The following is a 20,865-nucleotide window of genomic DNA, read 5'->3' as shown; positions in this document are numbered from 1 at the left end:
TATAAATGTACGGTCAGCCCCGGCGTGTCCCCCTAAAGGAGAAGCATGAAACTCTTGAAGTAATTGTTGCTTTAAGTTGGAGTGTTGACTGACAAACAATTTCTGTTGATAATAAAGCAGCCCATCTCTGACCGTGTACTGTGTATCATCCAATTTCCCTTGCTGTAATTGTTCATGTAAAAGCCTAAGGTCGGGACAAGCAATGTTCTCTTGGCGTAATTCCTCTAAAAAGTCAAAACGCCCAGCACTAATGGCTAAGTGAAGGGAGGAAAGCGATCCCTCATGCTGCCTGGAAAGAGCATCAGCCACCGAATTGTATTTTCCCGCTTTGTACTCGATAGAAAAGTGGAATCCCAGCAATTTCCTTATGAAGTGTTGCTGTTCCGGAGTTTGAATAACCTGTGTAAGTAGCTCGCGAAGGCTCTTATGATCCGTACGAATGACGAAATGCCTACCCAACAAGTATTGGCGCCATTTTGCAACAGCTTCCACTATGGCTCTCATTTCTCGGATATATGCCGATGCACCAGCAAAGCGCGGACCCAATTTCTTGCTGAAATAAGCCAAAGGATGGCCGTCCTGCATAAGCACCCCGCCAATGCCCACATTGGATGCATCTGTCTCTAAAATAAATTCCTTCGAAAAATCTGGCAGCTTAAGAACGGGTGTGTTAGACATCGCTTGCTTGAGTTGGTCGAATGCCGTGGCTGTCACGGTGGTCCAAGAAAATTGGTCTCGCTTTAGTAACTCAGTAAGTGGTGCTGCAATCGTGGCGTACTGAGCGACAAATCGACGATAATACCCCGTAAGGCCTAGAAAACCTCTCAACTGTTTTAATGTTCGCGGTGCCGGCCAATTTACCATGGGCTGCTACCTTAGAAGGATCAGCTTGTACCCCTTGGGCAGAAACTAAGTGGCCCAAATACTCAATAGTCCGCTGAAAAAATTGGCACTTGCTGATCTTAGCAAAGAAAGTGTGTTCCCGAAGCAGCTGGAGTACTTTCCCTAAATGAATAACATGCTCCTCTTCATTGCTACTATATATTAAAATGTCATCAAAGAAAACGATGACGAAGTGACGCAAAAATGGTCGAAAAACCTGATTCATAGCAGCCTGAAAAGTAGACGGGGCATTAGTAAGCCCAAACGGCATGACCACAAATTCATAGTGTCCTTCGTGAGTTCGGAAGGCTGTTTTGTGAACATCTCTTCTATCCATACGAATTTGATGATATCCCGCCCGCAAATCCAACTTAGAAAACACCGTTGCCTTGCCTAGTTCATCTAGCAACTCGTCGATAGTGGGAATAGGAAATCGATCCTTGACTGTAATCCCATTAAGAGCCCGATAGTCCACACAAAAGCGCCACGTTCCGTCCTTTTTTTTAACAAGCAAAACTGGAGAAGAATAAGGGCTGGTGCTTGGTCGGATAAATCCCATTGCCGTCATTTCTTGTACCAACTTCTCAATGACGTCCTTCTGAAAGTAGGGGTACCGATAAGGTCTCACGTTTACAGGCGGTGAACCTGGTTGCAAGAAGATTCGATGGTCCACATTTCTGTGAGGGGGCAGCTCCTTGGGCTCCTTAAAAACATCGGCATATTGAGTAAGAATGTCCCTACTATGAGCTGGAAGATTAGCTTCTAAATCAGGTAGTGCAGCCACTGTATTGCTTCGTTCTTCCATGATAGCTGACAAGCGGTACAAAGATTTCACTTCCCCCTCTTGTAACAGCGTATTAAATTGAGTGTAAGAGAGCTGATGTGCCGAAATGTCAGTAGACCCCTTCAGTTTCACCACACTACCTTGCCACGAAAACTCCATAGTAAGTTCCTTATGGTCATGCACACAAGGGCCTAAAGTTTGTAACCATTGCATCCCGAGTACCACCTCTAGACCAGAAATCGGAAGCACATAGAGATCAACAACAAACTTGTGTCCTTGTAAAACCAGTTCAACACCTTTGCAAATTTTTGAACATAAGAGGAAATTTCCATTACCCATATAGACTTTAAACCTCTTGGTCTCCTCGGAAGAAAGTTGCAGCTGATAAACCAAGGATTCCTGGATAAAGTTGTTGTTGCTGCCCGTGTCCACTAGCACCTCCAGAGACTCTTTTCCGTGTTTGGCCATAATACGAAAAATTCGAGGGTTCATCGAATTGGAAAGGGAGTTGAGACTCACTTCCTCCTCTGTGGTTTCGAACTCCGGTACCCCATTTTCGGTCCCTGACTCAACATCTTCGTCCCCTTGTACACACATAATAAGCATCTTGTTCTTGCATTTATGACCATAATTGAATTTTTCATCACAGGTATAACAAAGGCCTCTATCTCTACGGTCTTTCATTTCAGTAGGAGTCAGTTTCTTCACAGGAAGATGGGTGATACCTGACTGGGTTATAGTGGACTGGTTGGAAGGGACATTAGAATTGGGATACCTGACTGGGTTATACGCAGTAAAGGACGATGGTGCGATAACCTGAGTCGGGCTCGCTGTCCGCGGCGACCAACTTGAGCGGGTGAATTCCTGTTTCTGCCGAGCCACTAAATCCTCATTCCTGTCTTCAAACAACTGTGCCTTGGCCATAGCATCAGCCAAGTCCATGGGTTTAGCCAGCAACAATTCCCGTCGAATTTCCAATTTGAGTCCCCAAATAAAAAAATTCAAGAACATCGATTCCGCCACACCGGTGATGCGAGGCATGAGAGATTCGAATTCCTCACGATACTGAGATACACGACCCGTCTGAGTGAGCTTCGAAATTCTTCCCAGTGGATCATCATAGATTGATGTCCCAAAACGTTGTTGCAACGCCGTAAGAAAAGAGTCCCAATCGGTAATGGAGCCTCCTTTTTCCATCCATTGAAACCAAGTAGATGGAGCTCCATCCAAGTGAAAGGCGACGACAGCAAGTCGCATAGCTGGATCAACTCTATGTAGATCAAAAAACTTCTGAATCTTGTAAATCCAGTCATCAACGTTCAAACCATCAAAACGTGGAACCTTAACTCGCAAAGTCTTGAGAATGAAATTCAAGTCACGGAAATCGGTCTCCGCATCAGATCTCCGTCCCTTCTCTCGAACCTGCTCACGGATGGCACTGGCCTCACCCCCCGTGCTCGGAGACGGTGGCGGCGATACCTGGGCCAGACGTTCATCCAACAATGATTTGAGATGCTCCAGTTGGGACTCCGCACGCTGCTCCCATTTGAGGTCCAATGCCTGCAAAAGTGCTGCAATCTCTTCGTTCTTCATGATGAAGGAGGAAGAAATCAATGAAAGCACCAATGTTAGTATATAGCTCTCTTTGAGACAGAGCAAATCTCCAAGGCAAATTGAATTTGCTATTTCATTCCAGACATAACCCCAGTTTGTTTTTACAGAAAACAATTTATACTCATTAGCCAAATACAAGCTAACCGAAATTAGTTACATGACCTCATTCATTCTCAACGTTCCAGCATCATCATGTAGTCCCTCATCCAGCGTGGCTTCACACGTTCCCTCTTGGTACACGCTTGATTCTCCCCTGCTTTGCTGCTGGTCATTCCTTCTGCATTTTCGGTGTTGTTCTCCTTTTCACAGACCAAAGGCACCTCAACATCTTGGGCCGATTCTATCTCCCAGCTCCTCATCTGGTCTTGCATCATTTTGGGTTCTAAAGTTATTGGGCCAACCTCTTGGGTCTCACTAACAGTCAGTGGACCTATACTATGAGACCCTTTGTCCTGACAGTGTAGATTTCATACTCAACCATCTGGTTAAACTCTTCCACACCCAGCTCATCTCTCTGGTTCATCTCAATTTAGTCCCTTACGGCAACGCCAGGCTCGGATCCAACCACACCATCTCTTGCCAGGTATTATTCAATTCAACCACTATATTATAATGTATATTTATATAAAGGGATAGTCTTGACTTTGTGTTGAGATATGGATGCTAACACTTGTAGCTTTTAAAGATTCAGAATTTCTTTTTGCTTTTTGGTCCACAGAGCTTCTTCTTCACCTTGATCAGAATAAAGGGTACATTCATAATTCACCCATAAGAGAGTGAGAGAGATTACTTTCCCAGCTTTTTTTGTTTCTTCCATGGCGTTTTCTCGAAGAACAATTGCTCTTCTGCCTCTTATCTCTGTTTACCTCTTCTTGTTCGTTTCGCTCTATCCCACTTCGACTTTGGCTTCCAAAGCTAGAGTTTTGCCTTCAGATTCTGAGAAAGTTTCGTTGGGATTGTACTACGAGTCACTTTGTCCTTATAGTGCTAATTTCATAGTGAATTACCTGGTCAAGATCTTTGAAGATGACCTTCTCTCTATCGTTGATCTTAAACTCGTTCCTTGGGGTAACGCCAAGATCAGAGGCAACAGTACCGTCGTTTGTCAGGTCTGATCATCCCCATGTTTTCATTCCATTAATCCTTGTTTGTATTTGCAAAAATTATATGGTTTGTGGGAATCAAAGCTCATGCTCATATTATTTACAAGAAATGGTTATAATTCAGTTTGAAATTTATGGTAATTAGCAACTGGGTTATAGATGTCTTCAAAGATTAGTTGTTTCACCTCTACTTTTCTATTCTCCTATTTGTTTCTCAATAAATTTTTGGAAGTTTTCATTTCATTGCAAAAAATAGCTATGTTCTTCAAAATGTCTTTTGTAATTGCATTAATATTTGAGACTTCAGAATTTTTAAGTGTAAAAAAACTAAGTGGTTCTTTTATTCTTGCAGCACGGTCCCTATGAATGCTTATTAAACACCGTGGAAGCCTGTGCAATTGATGCCTGGCCTGAGTTGGTGAGTTGAGTAAACCCTACATATATACATATTCATTTTCACACTATCAGTAATTCAACAATGCTGCTAAAACAACTATAGGACCTTCATTTTGTGATGTTCTTTTGATTGGTCTAATGGGAAGTAGTAGCTCTTTAAACAAGAATGCTCACCCTTTATTTGGAATCTTACATTTATACAGAACAAGCATTTTCCTTTTATCTATTGCATTGAGGCTTTGGTGCAAGAGCGCAAGTACCTTCAGTGGGAAACTTGTTATGAGAAATTGGGCCTGGATCCAAAACCTGTAGATGATTGCTACAAGAGCGAGGCTGGACAAGAGGTTAGTTTTTTTAATCCTTTTTATATAGCTTAGCATCTGGTTAATGTATTCTTACCTTGTAAAAGCATGCTTCATAAGATAATTTTTTGGAATGATATGCGGCAACTGTTTGGCAACTATGGAACACCATGTTTGACATCTTTATGGATCATTTGTCATGATATTATCCTGAAAATCATTTTACCAGGATGTTTTTTCTCTGTTGACTTACACAATGCTAGGCACCATGGTGTGTGTGTTCTGCTTTTGGTTATTTCTGCTGCCTAAAAGTGAAGTTAAGGATTTTGTTTCTGAAATAAATAATTTGGTTCTATTATCTTCATGCAGCTTGAATTGCAATACGGAACTGAAACAGATGCCCTTCAACCTCCTCATAGATATGTGCCTTGGGTAGTCATTGATGGTCAGCCACTCTATGAGGTTTGTTTGTCACATTCTTCTTGTTATTCCTATCTTTATCTTGCCAACAGGCCATAACAATTTAAATAAATCAAACATTTTGATGTGCTACACATAGTTGTCTCAGTATGATTTTTAAATGCCATAGTCTAATTAATTTGTAATTCTCTAAAGATTCATAGGTTCTCAAAAGACTCATTGATTGAACCTTCATAAAATAACAGTACTACTACTACTACCATTGCTGTAGGACTATGAAAACTTCCTGAGCTACATCTGCAAGGCCTATAAGGGCCCAGCGTTGCCGATGTCTTGCAGTGAGTTATCGCTAAAAACTTTGGATGTGGAAGAAGCAAAGCCAAGCCATCTTGTGAGCTACAAAGAGCAAGAGAAAGGGCCTGCGTTGTGGGGAAGAGTAAGATCAGCATTGGCATCATGGATGAGCCAGATGAATATGGTAGCCCTGGAATAGAAGAAGAGTCCCGGATCAGTGTCTCTAGCAAGCTGTCACAACTATTTGGCTGTGTGCTAGTATCATCATCTATATAGCTTGTTCAGACTTGTAGTCTCTAGTTAAAGTATTTGTTGGTGAGTTATATTTACTCTTTCTCTCTAAAACAAATAATCACAAGAATGGTGAGAATACTTATGTTAATAAATAAGCTGTTTTGCTTTTCTATTAAGTGATGGGCTTTCAGTTTTTAGTATTTTCTTACATGAATGCAGCACAAATAACAAATGCATGTGATAGACTTCCCTGCAATTTCAGATAACCAAACAACAAACAAACCAGAGAAATGCAACACAGAACAGAGAAAAATGGAATGATATCAATTGAAATCTAGGTGTCCGAGAGCCTAGTCCCTCCCACTTTTCACCCTTTAACTAAGACAAGTCCCCCTTTTATATCCCTACCCCATCACAGTAGGTACACCCTCCCTTACAATAACCTTTCCCTCATAACTAACTCCGCTCACAGTTATTCTCTACTGCTCACCCTCACGTTTACCCTTATACTTCCTAGAGTAAACATAGGTGATCGGTGGCCTATCAATACCGCCCCCTAAAAGCTTCACCTTGTCCTCAAGGTGAAAATGAGGAAACTGGTGTTGGATGACGTCAAAGTCTTCCCATGTTGCTTCAAAAACTAGGAGGTTACGCCATTGAATGAGAGCTTGTGGCTGTTCCTTGTTGGTGCCGGGTCTGACCTCCAAAACAGCCGCTGGTTCCAACAGCCATTCGAGCTCTTCAGTCATTGCAGCGGGCATTGGTGTTGCTGTCTGGTTTGGTCCCAAGGCTGGGCGAAGAAGAGAAACATGAAAAACGGGATGGATAGTTGCTACTGGAGGAAGTTGCAATTTATACGCTGCTGCCCCAACCTTGGAAATTACTGGGTACGGACCAAAATACTTGGGCGCCAGCTTCTCATTCTTACGCTTCGCTAAACTTCGCTGCCTAAACGGTCTGAGCTTCACATAAACCATGTCGCCAACTGCAAATTGAAGATCCCGCCGTTTCTTATTTGCCTAATGCTTCATTTTCTGCTGAGCTCGCTGGAGGTTTTGTTTCAGCAAAGACAGAATATCATCCCGTGCTTGCAAAGTCTGTTCTACCTCTGAAACACGCGTACTAGCAGGCTCAAATCGCAGCAAAGGAGGTGGATCTTTGTGGTATACCGCCTTGAAGGGAGTCATGCCAGCGGAGGAGTGAAAAGATGTATTGTACAGCGCAAATACGTCTCTAGGCAGCGATTAACCACTTCCGTTTGCCCATCCGATTGAGGATGATAAGCCGTGCCCTGCAACCTGAAAAATTCCTTCCAAAAAAGACTGAGGAATATTTTGTCTCTATCGGAGACAATAGATCTTGGAATCCCATGTAATTTCACCACCTCTCTAACAAAAACAGCGGCTATAGTAGTTGCGAAATATGGGTGACGCAAGGAAATAAAATGGGCATACTTGCTTAAACGGTCCACCACTACTAAGATTGAATCAAACCCGTTGGATAGCGGTAATCCTTCTATAAAATCCATAGAAACATCCTCCCAAATTTGTTCCGGAATAGGCAGCGGTTGTAGCAAACCCGCTGGGGACTGAGCAAGGTACTTGTGTTGTTGACAAATCGAACATTCTGTGACAAATTTCTGAACATCCCGACGCATTCCTTTCCAATATAAGTCCGCTGAAACGTTTTAAAAACCCCCGAATGACCCCTATCTTGCTGCCATGATACTCTTGTAAAAGGAGAGGGATGAAAGGAGATGATGAAGGAAGAACCAATCTGCCTTTAAACTTCAAACACCCTTGCACCAGTGAAAAACCCCCACACGGCCTCCCTAGGGACAGTTCTTGAAGTATCTTCGCTAAGGAAGGGTCCATCGCCACATGTGCTTGCAAATCGGGAATGGAGATCAAGTTAGGTGCTGAAATGACAGCGAAGGCAGCGTCATTGCACACTCTAGACAAAGCATCAGTAGCTTTGTTTTCCAAGCCGGGCTGGTATTGAATGTCAAAATCATAACCCAAGAGCTTAGTAAGCCACCTTTGATGTTCCATTGCCACCAACCTTTGTTCCAACAAGAACTTCAAACTCTTTTGATCCGTGCGCACTAAAAATTTCCGACCCAACAAATAAGGCCTCTATTTTTTAATAGCAAGCACAATCGCCATCAACTCCCGTTCATAGGCCGATTTGGCCTTAGCTCTTGGTGATAAAGCATGGCTGAAATAAGCTATAGGGCGGCTGTCTTGCATAAGAACCGCCCCTAAACCTCCTCCCGAGGCATCCGCCTCTACTACAAATGGTGCGGAAAAGTTGGGAAGTGCCAAAACCGGTGCCGAACACATCGCTGCCTTCAAACAACCAAATGCTTCCTCTGCCTCTTGTGTCCATCCAAAGGCATCCTTTCTCAATTGGTCCGTCAAAGGTCTTGCTATCCCACCATAACCCTTCACAAACTTGCGGTAGTACCCCGTCAAGCCCAAGAATCCTCTCAATGCTCGTATATTCTTGGGTGTTGGCCACGTTTCCATGGCTGAAATCTTGCTGGGATCCGCTGAAACTCCTTGGGCTGAGATAATATGGCCTAAGTACTCCACCTTTTCTTAAGCAAATAGGCATTTCTTTTGATTGGCATAGAGTTGATGTTGTTGTAGGCGTGCTAGGACCAAGTGAAGATGGTGGGTATGCTCTTCCAAGGACGTACTATAGATCAAAATATCATCAAAGAACACAAGAACAAATTTCCTTAAGTACTCCCGAAAAACGTCATTCATGAGGGCTTGAAACGTGGCCGGCGCGTTTGTCAACCCAAAAGGCATAACTAAGAACTCATAGTGACCTTCATGAGTTCAAAAAGCTGTCTTCTCCACGTCCTTGGAGGTGACTCGAATTTGGTGATAGCCCGACTTGAGATCTAACTTGGTAAAGACCGTGGCACCATAAAGCTCATCCAAGAGCTCATCGATCACCGGAATAGGGAATTTATCAGCCACCGTTTCTCTGTTCAAGGCCCGATAATCAACGCAGAAACGCCAACTCCCGTCCTTCTTTTTCACTAACAAAACCGGGCTAGAAAATGGGATGGTACTTGGGCGTATGATGCCGACATTGAGCATTTCGCGCACTAACTTCTCAATTTCATCCTTCTGAATTTGTGCATAACGATAGGGTCTAACGGAAATCGGTCCCGACCCTGCCTTAAGGGTGATAGTGTGCTCACGCCCACGGCTAGGAGGCAACCCTACTGGTGTGCAAAAAACTTGACGAAACTGATCCAACAAATCTGTAATCATCGGTGGCAACTGCTGAGTTTCCACCTCCTGTCCCACGGCCACGTGCCTAAAATGAACCCAGAACCCATGAGTTTCCTTCTCTGCCGACAGTATCATCGCCTTAAGGGAAATAGGGGATTTGCACAAACTCGGATCTCCTTGTAGCGTCACCCACACTCCTGCCATTTCAAAACGAATAACCATTGTTTTCCAATTAACCTGCATATTTCCCAAGGTTTCCAGCCACTTGATGCCCAAGATCACGTCTGCCCCTCCCAACTCCAAAGGCAAGAAATCAGTCACCACCCGTACTGCGCCCAAATCCAATTCCACCTGAGCACACACACCTTCGGTTCGCACCTTTCCCCCAATACCCAGCAATACACCATAGCAGGTTGTAGCTATAATCGGAATGCCCACTTGAGACACCACATCCATGGAGATGAAGTTGTGAGTGGCGCCGCTGTCGACTAACACCGTCACTGGTCGCTGCCCAATGTGGCCCGCCAATTTTAAGGTATGGGCGGATGAAATGCCCACCAAAGAATTAAGAGATAGCGTTGCCAAAGTCTCCTCCACCACCTCTGTTTCGCCGGAATCCAGTGATTGTGGCAGTGACTCTTCTGTGCCCACGCCATCTTCCTCGTCTGTAATCAACAATATCTGTAATGCTCATTGGTCACACTCATGCCCCCTATAGAATTTCTTGTCACACTTGAAACAGATTCCTCTAGCTTTCTTCTCTTGATACTCGGCCTCCGTGAGACGGCGGAATGGTGGCGGCGATCTCGACGGCGGCGTGGTGGTCGACCTGGTGTTGGTGGCTGCTGGAAACGATTGGTGATGTCCTCCCTGAGTGGATGGCGGCATAGATCGTGTAGACAAACCAGTTAGGGTTTGTCGAAAATTCTGATTAAAATTTGGGCCTGATTTTTGCAAACTGGGCTTCGGTTGTGGGCCTGCCATAAACAATTGTTGCCCCTCCTCAACTCTCTGGGCTGTTTCCATTATTTGGGCCAGGCCTATAGGCTGTAAAATATGGAGAACAGCCTTGATGTCATCCTTCAGCCCTCGCATGAAGCTTCCCTCCAAGATGTGTTCTAGAACGTCAGGAACACGTGAAGCTAGGATCTCCCACTTCGTACGGTACTCCTTCACCGTCGACTGCTGGGTCACAGAAAGGAACTCTTCCGACAGAGACCCGATCGGAGCAGCTCTAAATCGAAGGATGAGCAACCTCCGCAGAGTTGCCCAAGAAGTAATAGGACGCCTCTGATTCTCCCACTGACACCAAGTCAGTGCATCTCCATCTAAACTGACTATGGCCGTCTCCAACATCATAGCTTCAGTCATGCGAGTGAGTAAAAAATAACGCTCAATGCGATAAACCCACCCATTCGGATTCTCCCCCGAAAATAAGGGCAACTCCATGCGAAGGGGGCGAAAATCTGGGCCCATATTCACCTCGGATTGGCCGGCGTCCATGGTGGTCACTGGTGGCGGCGGCGGCGATGATTCCAGATGCGGTGGTGGGCTGTGCAGTCCCGTAGGACGCGGAACAGGATCTCGCAAGGGCCCTTCATCCCCTGCCCGAGACGATCGATCTCGACTTCCCCCTGTGAGATCGGCTTGCTGATTCCCCTGAGCTTGCAACAACATAGTCAGATGTGCAACCAGATAATCCATCTTCTTCTCCATAGCCGACAACCTCTGCACTTCTTGCTTCAACGACTCCAATTCCTTAGGGAATTGCTGAAATTCAGTTCTGACGTCGTGCAGTTCCCTTTGAACTCCCGTCTGAATTTCTTCCAGCCTCTCCTCCAAATTGTCAAACTGTGAATCCCTCTTAGGTCCCATGGAAGTCGGATTGCTCTGATACCACTTTGATAGACTTCCCTGCAATTTCAGATAACCAAACAACAAACAAACCAGAGAAATGCAACACAGAACAGAGAAAAATGGAATGATATCAATTGAAATCTAGGTGTCCGAGAGCCTAGTCCCTCCCACTTCCTGAATACACTTTTTCACCCTTTAACTAAGACAAGTCCCCCTTTTATATCCCTACCCCATCACAGTAGGTACACCCTCCCTTACAATAACCTTTCCCTCATAACTAACTCCGCTCACAGTTATTCTCTACTGCTCACCCTCACGTTTACCCTTATACTTCCTAGAGTAAACATAGGTGATCGGTGGCCTATCAGCATGCTATTGGAATTTTGGGGGGACAAGAAATAATAAGGGAAGATAACGAAGAGGTTGTACTCAAAATTGTAGTGGCACAATACTGTAGCCAAAAATCACTGATCTCCTGAAAGTGATACTTGTTATTAGTATTATAGGGAATAACGTGGTTTCTTTTAGAAATGTGTTGCTACTATTGACTTGAATCTAATTTCTCCAAAACAAATCATGTTAGAATTTCTTGGGCTTGGCTTTTAATTTTATTTGCAGCCCAAAGGGAAAGAACTCTAGTGGGCGACATGAACAGAAAACAGGCCACTGCAAATTGGCAGAATTTGGGCTCCGCTGCTATGCTTCTCTTTCTCTTCTTAAAACAGCTTACTAATTGGAACTGTATTATTGATATGCCAATTTTCTAAAACTGATTTTACCTTAATTTCTTGCAAAGAACTTGATCGTTTCTATATCAGGCCCGTGTAGCGATGGACTTGACAATATTGGAGAAAAAGTTAGAACCCCTTATTTTTAGAGAAAATTGACGGTATCTAAACGTATATTAATGGAGCAAAGTTTATGTTATTTTTAACTACTTTTTGTTATTATTATCAATAATGATATGTGCACTAAAATTATGCATCAAAATATTACACCAACTGATATGGCACCGTATAAATATTAACTAGAAAAAAAAACTCTGGTCTGTTAACCTGGTTGGTTCGTGAGAGGGTTTCGTAAGAGGGTTTGTTGTTTGTGCGAGGGTTTCGTAAGGGGTTTGGTTCATGTGTGGTTTTCATGTGTGGGTTCCTTGTGAGGGTTCTGGTTTAGGGTTTCTTCTCGATTATCTCTATGGGTGATCCTGGTGCGATGGCCATGGAAAACGCGAACATGTCTTCTCTCGAAGAACATTGCGCACGACTCTGCTTGGAAGAGGAAGAACAGGGAGGGTTGTCGTTCGATATTAGGGATGAAGCAATTTCTAGAATCGATGCACGCTGGTGCCTTGTGGGACATTTCTTGGTAGATAAGCTTCTATATTTTCAAGTTATGAGGCATATGATGGCTGCTCTTTGGAGACCAAGTAGGGGTTTATATGTTAAATAATTGGAAACTAACTTGTATCTCTTTCAATTCTACCATGAAATAGACATTAAAAGAGTGATTGAAGAGAGTCTGTGGACTTGCAATAGAGCCCAACTAATTTTCAAAAGATTGTTGCCAGAGGAGAATCCAAGATTGGCGATGCTCAATCGGTTAGACATTTGGGTTCAACTACATGAAATGCAACCTGAGTTTATGGTAGAGAAGTGTTGGGATTAGTGCCCTTGAAAACATATGCTTTGAACAGTGTTTTATGAAATAAAGAATTGAAATGGATTTTTGCATATATTGTTTGTTTATTATTATTATTATTATTATTATTGTTATTATATGAATATCATAAAATTCTAAAATTCGTTATTGTGACTACAATCTTGTATTGGTATGAGAAGATTAAGATTGTAGGGAACGAATTTAAACAGTTCACAGTAAAACAAGGTTATGTGGAATCTTTGGATTAAATATTGTAAGTACGCACTACAATAATCTAAAAGTTTTATGACTTTATTTGGGAGACATTAAAAGTTGTAAGTGCACATCTCACGTCTCTCAATGGAAGAGGTGAGAGACATCCCACGTCTTCCAATGGGAAAGGTGTCAAAAAACGTGGACTTTCAATGTCTCTCACTAGGAGATGTGGGATGTCTCTCACCTCTTCTAGTAGAAGACATTGAAAGTCCCTGAGAGACTTTTCATTGTCTCCCACTGGGAGACGTGAGAGACATCCCACGTCTCCCAGTGAGAGACATTGAAAAGTCCCTCATTTAAAAAAAATTAAAATAATTTATAATTGATATTATTTTAATTTGATTTAATAATTGATTAAAATAAAATTGATTTAGTAAATAAATTTAAATTGATTTAATAATTAATTAAATTGAAATTGATATAATTAATAAATTTAAATTGATATAATTAATAAAATGAAATTGTAAATCTTCATTAATGAAAATTTATAGATTGTTTGTCAAGATAAGAAATATTTGTTAGACATATGCAAAATTAACAAATATTGCACTGTATATGAAGAAAGCAGTAAAAAGTAAGAAAATATAACAACGGGGTCGGTAACTTTGGATTATCGGTAACACATATGTCGTTCATTCTTGTCACAACTCATCAATTTGTGCCTCTGTATATAGCTTACTTGTTAGCTGCAAAAAATATAAAGTAAAATATATTAATTAATTATTTTATTACATTTATATATATGGTTTCAAAAATAATTTTTAAATTTTAATTAATAATATCGTTCTCAAGTAATGTGCTGGACTCGCATGTTCAATCAAATCCTTCAATATCCTCATTATGTAGTATCCACATGCCACATTGTCCGATTGGTGTGGACACTAATTATTTAAAAGTATGAGCAATTCATTATTAAATTGACACTTGTTAAAAATGCATACATATTATTCTACTTAATAATTATAAAAGTTCAAAATTTTAAGTTGCAATTATTTACGTGAGGTTGCTTAATGCGTAGATTATCTGGGATCTCGACATCAGGACGATTCATAGAGAAAAAAATATTGAAAGCGTTGACGATCACTGATACAATCTCCTCACGGTTATTCAGATCGGAGTTCACCGGATCACAACAATAAGCATGATATGCATATGGTGCCAAAATAAGCATCATCCAATGCTCACTGCATAAGAAAAACAAAAAAACTATAACTCAAATGTCAAACAAAGAAAGTATTGATATGGGCTGGGCAATCATTAGGCATGCATGAATTTTTTCATACTGCATGCCTAATGAGCATAATGCATTCTTTGCCTCATAAAATGAAATCGGTATTTCATTATCTTCGGGCAATAACTCCTTCAAAAAACTAAATAAATCAGTAATACTTTTATCACTCCAGCCATGTTTAGCTTTTAGATTGTACAACATAAGAAGTGCAAATAATTTTGTAAATCGGCTATTTGGGTAAATCGGTTTCTCAGCATCACTAAGGAGTGTCTCAAACTTATTTGGGTCTATTCCTGATCCATAATGCGCGTCGTCAATCATTTCATCTAATAGATCACAGTTCTCCTCTACTATATATCTCCTCACTCCTTTTTTGTCTACTTGGCAGAGTTGGAGCAATAAGAGCTTTCTCCCCATGGTAATACCAAATTGTGTAACTCTTGTCGATCCCATTGAAATATAAGTGCTCTTTAATCTTTTTAAGATTCATCTTTTTAACATTTCCACACTTAAGACATGAACAATAAGTAAAATTTGGGTCTTTCACATATTCCGAACAAAACCTTAAGAACAAATCGATCATGTTCCTATATTCCACAAATAACCTATTTGTTGACATCCACTTTCTATCCATATCTTCTCATATGTCTATGAAAAATAAAAGAAACGACACTAAATAAGCACATGATATAGTTGGATGTCTATATAAAGCTAATTGTTTATAATCCTAGATAAAATCGGGCAGCATCTCCCCTATAATAGTGACCCAACCATCTGCATGTGAATAGCAAAACAAACAATTCAAACAACATACAATAAATTTCTTCCTTATAGCTCCGCAGCACACAATCAAATTTCTCATAATCTATTTCACTAAAACACACAAGTTCTCAACCTTTCATTATCACCGCAGCACACAATTTTAATCTCAGAACCTACTTCACTATGGATGAATATTTAAGATATCCAAACTTCTCTAACATTTGTTTAATATTATTAAAAGTAGAAGTAAGAGAATGTATATGTACCTCTTGCAATTAATAATCCAAAAGCTAGCAAAATTACTTCACATAGCAATCGAATTTGCTATTAAATCCATTAATAATTAATAAATAAATATCACTAAAAATCTAGCAATATATAACTTATTATTGTAATTTTAGAAACTTAATTACCTCAAATGTGTGATTGAAATAGAAATTTTGATATAAAAAAATACCCTAAAATCTCACAAACAAAATCACAACCTGCAAAATTAAATTAATTAATATATAAAAGATTACTAAACAAATATCACTAAATATCTAATAAATAAATGAATGCTAAAAAAATAAATAAATTCCAATGAGCCACTAATTAACCTAAACACAAAATCAATAAAAATTTTCATAATCTAAAAACTAAATAATCAACAAAAACATAAAACTTTTCATAAATTTATATTTTTAAAATTATTTAATAAATTTATTTTAACATAACTATATATAATAAAAATAGCTAGAATTTTAATAATTTTTTTAAATATATATAAATATAGCTAAATTTTGAAATAAATAATAATAAAATTTTAAAAAAATCATAAATATGTATATTTAATGAAATCTACACAATGTGATATGTAAAATTAAAAAAATTTCTACATTATCAACAAAGTAAAAAATTTCTTAGAAACCCACTATGGAAAATCCCACAATCTATGGAAAAAAACTCATAATAATGTAAAACAAACACAAAATTGCATTTACTATTCATCTTTATGCATAACCTATGATTTTTTTTTTCCAAAAAACAATGAACTAAAACCATGAAAATGGAGAGAAACCTTACCTTTTTTAGCCCTAGAAATCACAGAAAATAACTCCAATTCACAGCTGAATAGGCCTCAGTTTGTGCGTTTGAGAGGGAAGGATGAGGAAGGAGTAAATTATATCAGTGGGGACATCCAACGTCTCCCAGTGGGAGACGTGCCACGTGTCCCGTGTCTACCAGTGGGAGACGTGGCATGTCTCCCAGTGAGAGACGTTGGATGTCCATGATTTCCAACGTTTCCCAGTGGGAGACGTTGGATGTCCCCCCGGACACATGTTTAGATCCAAAATTTTCAACGTCTTCCTAGACTTTTAATATCTTAAAATTTTAGTAATTAATAAAAATTTCAATGTCTCCCAACATAAGACTTTTAAAATCCCTCCTAATTTTTAATGTCTTACGCCAATGGTGTAAGATATTGTAGGGAGTCATTGAATGTCAAAATTGTTGTAGTAACGGTTCACTAGTATTATGAATACATGTAATTTAGACCCAGAAAACTGATGTAGTAGGACATCATAGTGGGGGTACTTTGTATAAAGTGGTTATATATGAACGAGATTCAATATGTTATTAATACTCATTAATATCATTTACTTTATAAGTATTAATTAAACATATCAATAAGATGATCATATACAAATTGATCTTAATCATGAAGTTATTATGAACTCATGTTTATGTCATACGAGTTCTTGGATTCACTCATTATGGTTTGTCAGAATGATCAGGAAGAAAACTTTTGTGTTTGGAAACTTATTGATGTAAATGGTTAATGACATAATATACAGATATGGAATCTATGCTAGGGTTTTATATCCTAATTAAAACCTAATATATTTGTAATCTCATTTATTATCAATAAAAGAATACAAATAATTTTTTTGACTTGGTCAATCACTTTGCTCACATGTTTTATTTTCATGATTATTTGTTTAATATAAACTTCTATTAAATCCCAAGCATATAGCTAATCGTATTTATAGTGACGTAATCACAGTGGAATATAAATATGATTATATGTTCAAAAATAAGTTAGTCCCAAGATTAGTAAGGTGCAAAATGATTTACACTGACTTGCCAATCTACGATATGATCTACTTACACATTGTAGTGTTATGTTCTTTCTAGAACAATAGAAAAGTAGATAAGATCGGATGTATTTGCTACATCGAACTGGACCGATATTGACAGTTGATAGGATAAGTAAACATACCCTTATTATCTATTCTAGTCATATCATATAGTTGACCATAGGTCAATTCAATCTTAATTCTGAGTGGTTAGTAGTCTAACTGATTGTACTATATGAGTTCTTTGACTTGTTCGTTACCAGCTTACCCTACGGACTAGCCCATACTTACATCTTGGGAACTCGGTAGTATAATTGAGTGGGAGTGTTAATCATAGATATGAACATCTATAGCTTCTAATGAAGAAGTGAAATGATGGTTTTCTTTTAGTTTGGTTCAAGGTGTTAAATGATAGAGATCTCATTTCAGTAATTAATATTAGTTTACTAAAATATCATTTACAAGGAACTAAGTGTTTTAAGGATAAAATACAACGATGGGTAAAACAATATTTTAGTCCCATCTCATTGTAGACAGTCTATAGAGGATTGAGTGACAATTATGGTTGTAAAAATGGATAATTAATAACACATCTATATTTGTTATAGAGCATTCTATGAATTAAAGAGTGCAATTCTGAGTCTTTAGTAGAGTCATGAGGAATTAATAAGTTAGTAAATTTATTTGTTAGATTTATGATAACTTATTGGAGCTTGATTTCATAGGCCCATGGTCCCCACTGTACCTTGGATAAAATCATCTAGATAGTCTCAATTAATTGATTTAATTATCAAATAGAATTATCAAAGTTGACCAGGTCAATTTTGAATAGTTTCACAGAGTTATGTAATTTTGAGAATAAAAGAGAAATTAGGGCAGATTTATTAATTAAGATAAATTGATATCTAAATTAATAAATAAGTTTAAATCAAGGTTCAAATTACAAATAATTAATTTGATAAAACATTTAAATAATTATTTAATAATTAAATCAATAGAAAATAATACAGGCCTTGAGTTTAAGTCCAACAAGCTTATAATCAAATGAGAAATTTCACGGGCCTAAAACCCATGATAATTTTGACCTAGGGCTGTTAATTGGCTATTATTTTATTGATTTTTTAATTAAATAAATGACCTAAATAAGTCTATAAAATGAATGTTAAGTGAGAGTTGAAAAAAGATGATAGACACTGGTTTTCTAATAGGGTTTAGATTCTCTCTAAACATAAGTCCTTTTCTAAGCCTCATGGTTTGTTTTTTCTCTTCTACTCTCTGTATCTATCTCATGTGTTGAGAATTGCCCACTCTAGTCTAGGTGATCCTAAAGATACTTTGGAAGGCTGTGAAGAAAATTGAAGATCGGTTCAGTTTCTTGATAATACTCAGCGATAGAAAGGATACAAGGGTTAGAGAAAGTGAAGGAATGACTCATTCATTCTGCTGCGTATAATGTAAGTATTCTTATCATTATTTCTCTTTGAATTCAATTTTAGAAACATGTTCTAGGTTGTCTCATATTAACTTGTTTAATATTAGATCTACATGAAAATAAATAAAGATCCTGTATAAGTTTACCTAAAAATGTATACCTTTCCGAGAGGAATTGAATAATGGTTCTCTTAAGGGTCGACTTTAGGAACTGAAAGGTTATTGAGCTCAAATTAATAAATCAGTTTATGAATTAACCTTCACTAGTAAAGTTAATGGTACTTAAGGAAACAAGATATAATTAAAGAGGTTAAACGATGATTAATTCCTATTTTAATTATGAACCATTAATAGAGGATGAATTGTATGTAGTGATTAAATCGATGGACATTTTTTATTTGTTTAAAAGTACTCAATTAATAAATGTCTATAATTACAAGAGTGCAATCTCATATTTTTAGTGGAATAATATTGAGATTAATTAATTAAGGTTATTATATTAAAGAGTTTTAATTAATAATCTAAATTTATTGGAGCTGGAAATTATAGGTCCATAGGTCCCCAAGATGACTTTATCGACACTATTCAAGGTAAGAGTTGAAATTGGGAAAAATAAAAAAAATGCATATTTGGAAGAAATTTGTTCTTCACGGTCAAATATGTAATTGAGACAAATTAATTTTCGAAATTAATAAATTAATTAATTATATTGTTCGAAAATTATTTTGGTATTTTCAAAAACAGCATCTAAATAATTAGGATATTTAAATTGAATTAATTAGCTTTATTTATTCAAATAATATGAAAAATATATTTATGATAATTCAAATTGGAGTTGAATTTGAAATTATATTTATTCTTTAATTAATGTTATCAGGTATATATATTTTTGAATAAATAATTGTTAAATAATAATTAAAAGAAAATAGTTTGAACACATCCCTGAAATCAGGGATGTGTTACACGCCAACTACAGTGCATGCACTGTAGTTGGCGTGTAACAAGGTCCAAGAATGGGTCTTTGATATTTCATTTATTTATTTAATTATTTAATAATTGATTTATATTTTGAATTTCAAAAATTTAATTCATTCTTTTATAAATCTATCAAATGAGAACAATTTCATAATAATTCATAATAAACTCTTCATAGAGAGAAAAATAGATCGTATTATTTTTCTCTATCCCTGAAAACTATCTCAGACCTAATATTCTAAGATCTCACGTGTTGAGAATATCTTGTGAATCCGAAAATTTTCCCTACCATTACTCTACGTGCCCACACACGTCTTGAGGTGTAGAGATACATCGTGGAAGCTCTTGGTCTGAGTATTTGAAGAACTGCTTTGGATTGGATGTTTGTTGGAGATACAAAAAGATAGCGAGGATTCTTGATAGTTCTTAAATTGGTAAATCCTCATCTTTTATTTCTCTATGAATAATGTATTGCATGTTAATGGAACTGGTTATTTAAAGTTTGTTTAAATAAAAAAATTTGAAATCTATTGGCCCAACACCCCGTGCTTTCTGTTGCGCACATGGTAAACTAGTTACCAACAAGAAGGTGGTCCGAGACATTGGAAACTATGTCGGAAATTTTATAGAATATGATTCGCTCAATTTTAATGGTGTTTGAAGGGATTTCTTGAGAGCCCGGGTATCTATAGATACCGAAGTACCTCTGAAGCAAACGATGCAGATTCACAAGACTGATGGAGATTGGTGTTGGGTTTACTTTAAGTATGAATGTGTCTTTATTTTTTGTTTCGTCTGTGGAATAATAGGTCATTCAGAGAAATTTTGTGATAAATTGTTTGATCAGCCGGTGGAATTGATTGGGAAACCTTATGGAGATTGGATTCGGGCACCTCTGAGAAGGACAATGTGTTCATTGGGGAAAAATGGTTAAGATCCGAGTAACTAGGAGAAATGGAAAGCTCTCACCAGTTTACAAGTAGGAGTGCTGAGGAGTCTATTTCTTGGCCATCAGCTCAATTCTCGGACTGTAGAAACATAAACCAAAGGGACCCATATTCTTCACATGTAGATTTGAACAGAGGACTGTTTGGAGGTCATAATTACCATAGTGATGTCTTAAGATCTCCAAGTTTTGGAGTGAGTTTCCAAAATCAATCTGTGATGGGAACCGAGTTAGACAAAAGTGAAGCTCATATGATCATAGTTGACAGCAAGAGAAGGTGCACTAGTAGCAAAGGTGTCTTGGAAGAGACAAAGGAGGATGAGCATGACGATGCTATAAAGGAAAATGA

At 38.4% G+C, this 20,865-nt stretch overlaps 2 protein-coding genes across 3 annotated transcripts; one reads left to right on the top strand and one right to left on the bottom strand.

The window, feature by feature from the left end:
• The first annotated feature begins 3,702 nt into the window (after positions 1 to 3,702).
• On the top strand, positions 3,703 to 6,226 carry LOC133792719 (gamma-interferon-responsive lysosomal thiol protein). Of its 2 annotated transcripts, XM_062230628.1 has the most exons (6): positions 3,703 to 3,863; positions 3,999 to 4,389; positions 4,736 to 4,801; positions 4,983 to 5,123; positions 5,451 to 5,543; positions 5,773 to 6,226. In XM_062230628.1, exons 2-6 carry the CDS (start codon positions 4,096 to 4,098, stop codon positions 5,992 to 5,994), a joined length of 816 nt encoding a protein of 271 aa, XP_062086612.1. In that variant the 5' UTR covers positions 3,703 to 3,863; positions 3,999 to 4,095; the 3' UTR covers positions 5,995 to 6,226. The 2 variants fall into 2 exon arrangements, with proteins under 2 accessions (XP_062086612.1, XP_062086613.1); XM_062230629.1 differs by lacking the exon at positions 3,703 to 3,863 and having other exon boundaries at positions 3,981 to 4,389.
• Positions 6,227 to 8,875: 2,649 nt separating this feature from the next.
• LOC133791705 (uncharacterized) lies at positions 8,876 to 11,155 on the bottom strand. Its single transcript, XM_062229624.1, has 2 exons — positions 10,021 to 11,155; positions 8,876 to 9,945 (listed from the first exon to the last, which is right to left on the bottom strand). Exons 1-2 carry the CDS (start codon positions 11,153 to 11,155, stop codon positions 8,876 to 8,878), a joined length of 2,205 nt encoding a protein of 734 aa, XP_062085608.1.
• Between the last annotated feature and the right edge of the window lie 9,710 nt (positions 11,156 to 20,865).

The sequence above is a fragment of the Humulus lupulus genome, chromosome 7, assembly GCF_963169125.1.
Source record: "Humulus lupulus chromosome 7, drHumLupu1.1, whole genome shotgun sequence".
NCBI lineage: Eukaryota > Viridiplantae > Streptophyta > Magnoliopsida > Rosales > Cannabaceae > Humulus > Humulus lupulus.
The sequence above is the reverse complement of the archived record's forward strand: the minus strand, read 5'-3'. Positions and strand labels throughout refer to the sequence as shown.

Bases quoted from the DNA above. Each gene is read 5' to 3' on its own strand.
- LOC133791705 (XM_062229624.1), bottom strand. From the start codon at position 11,155: ATGGGACCTAAGAGGGATTCACAGTTTGACAATTTGGAGGAGAGGCTG. The intron at 9,946-10,020 runs GTTTCAAGTGTG...TGTTGATTACAG, and splicing joins GAAGAAAGCTAGAGGAATCT to ACGAGGAAGATGGCGTGGGC.
- LOC133792719 (XM_062230628.1), top strand. From the start codon at position 4,096: ATGGCGTTTTCTCGAAGAACAATTGCTCTTCTGCCTCTTATCTCTGTT. The intron at 4,802-4,982 runs GTGAGTTGAGTA...ACATTTATACAG, and splicing joins TTGATGCCTGGCCTGAGTTG to AACAAGCATTTTCCTTTTAT. The intron at 5,124-5,450 runs GTTAGTTTTTTT...ATCTTCATGCAG, and splicing joins AGAGCGAGGCTGGACAAGAG to CTTGAATTGCAATACGGAAC.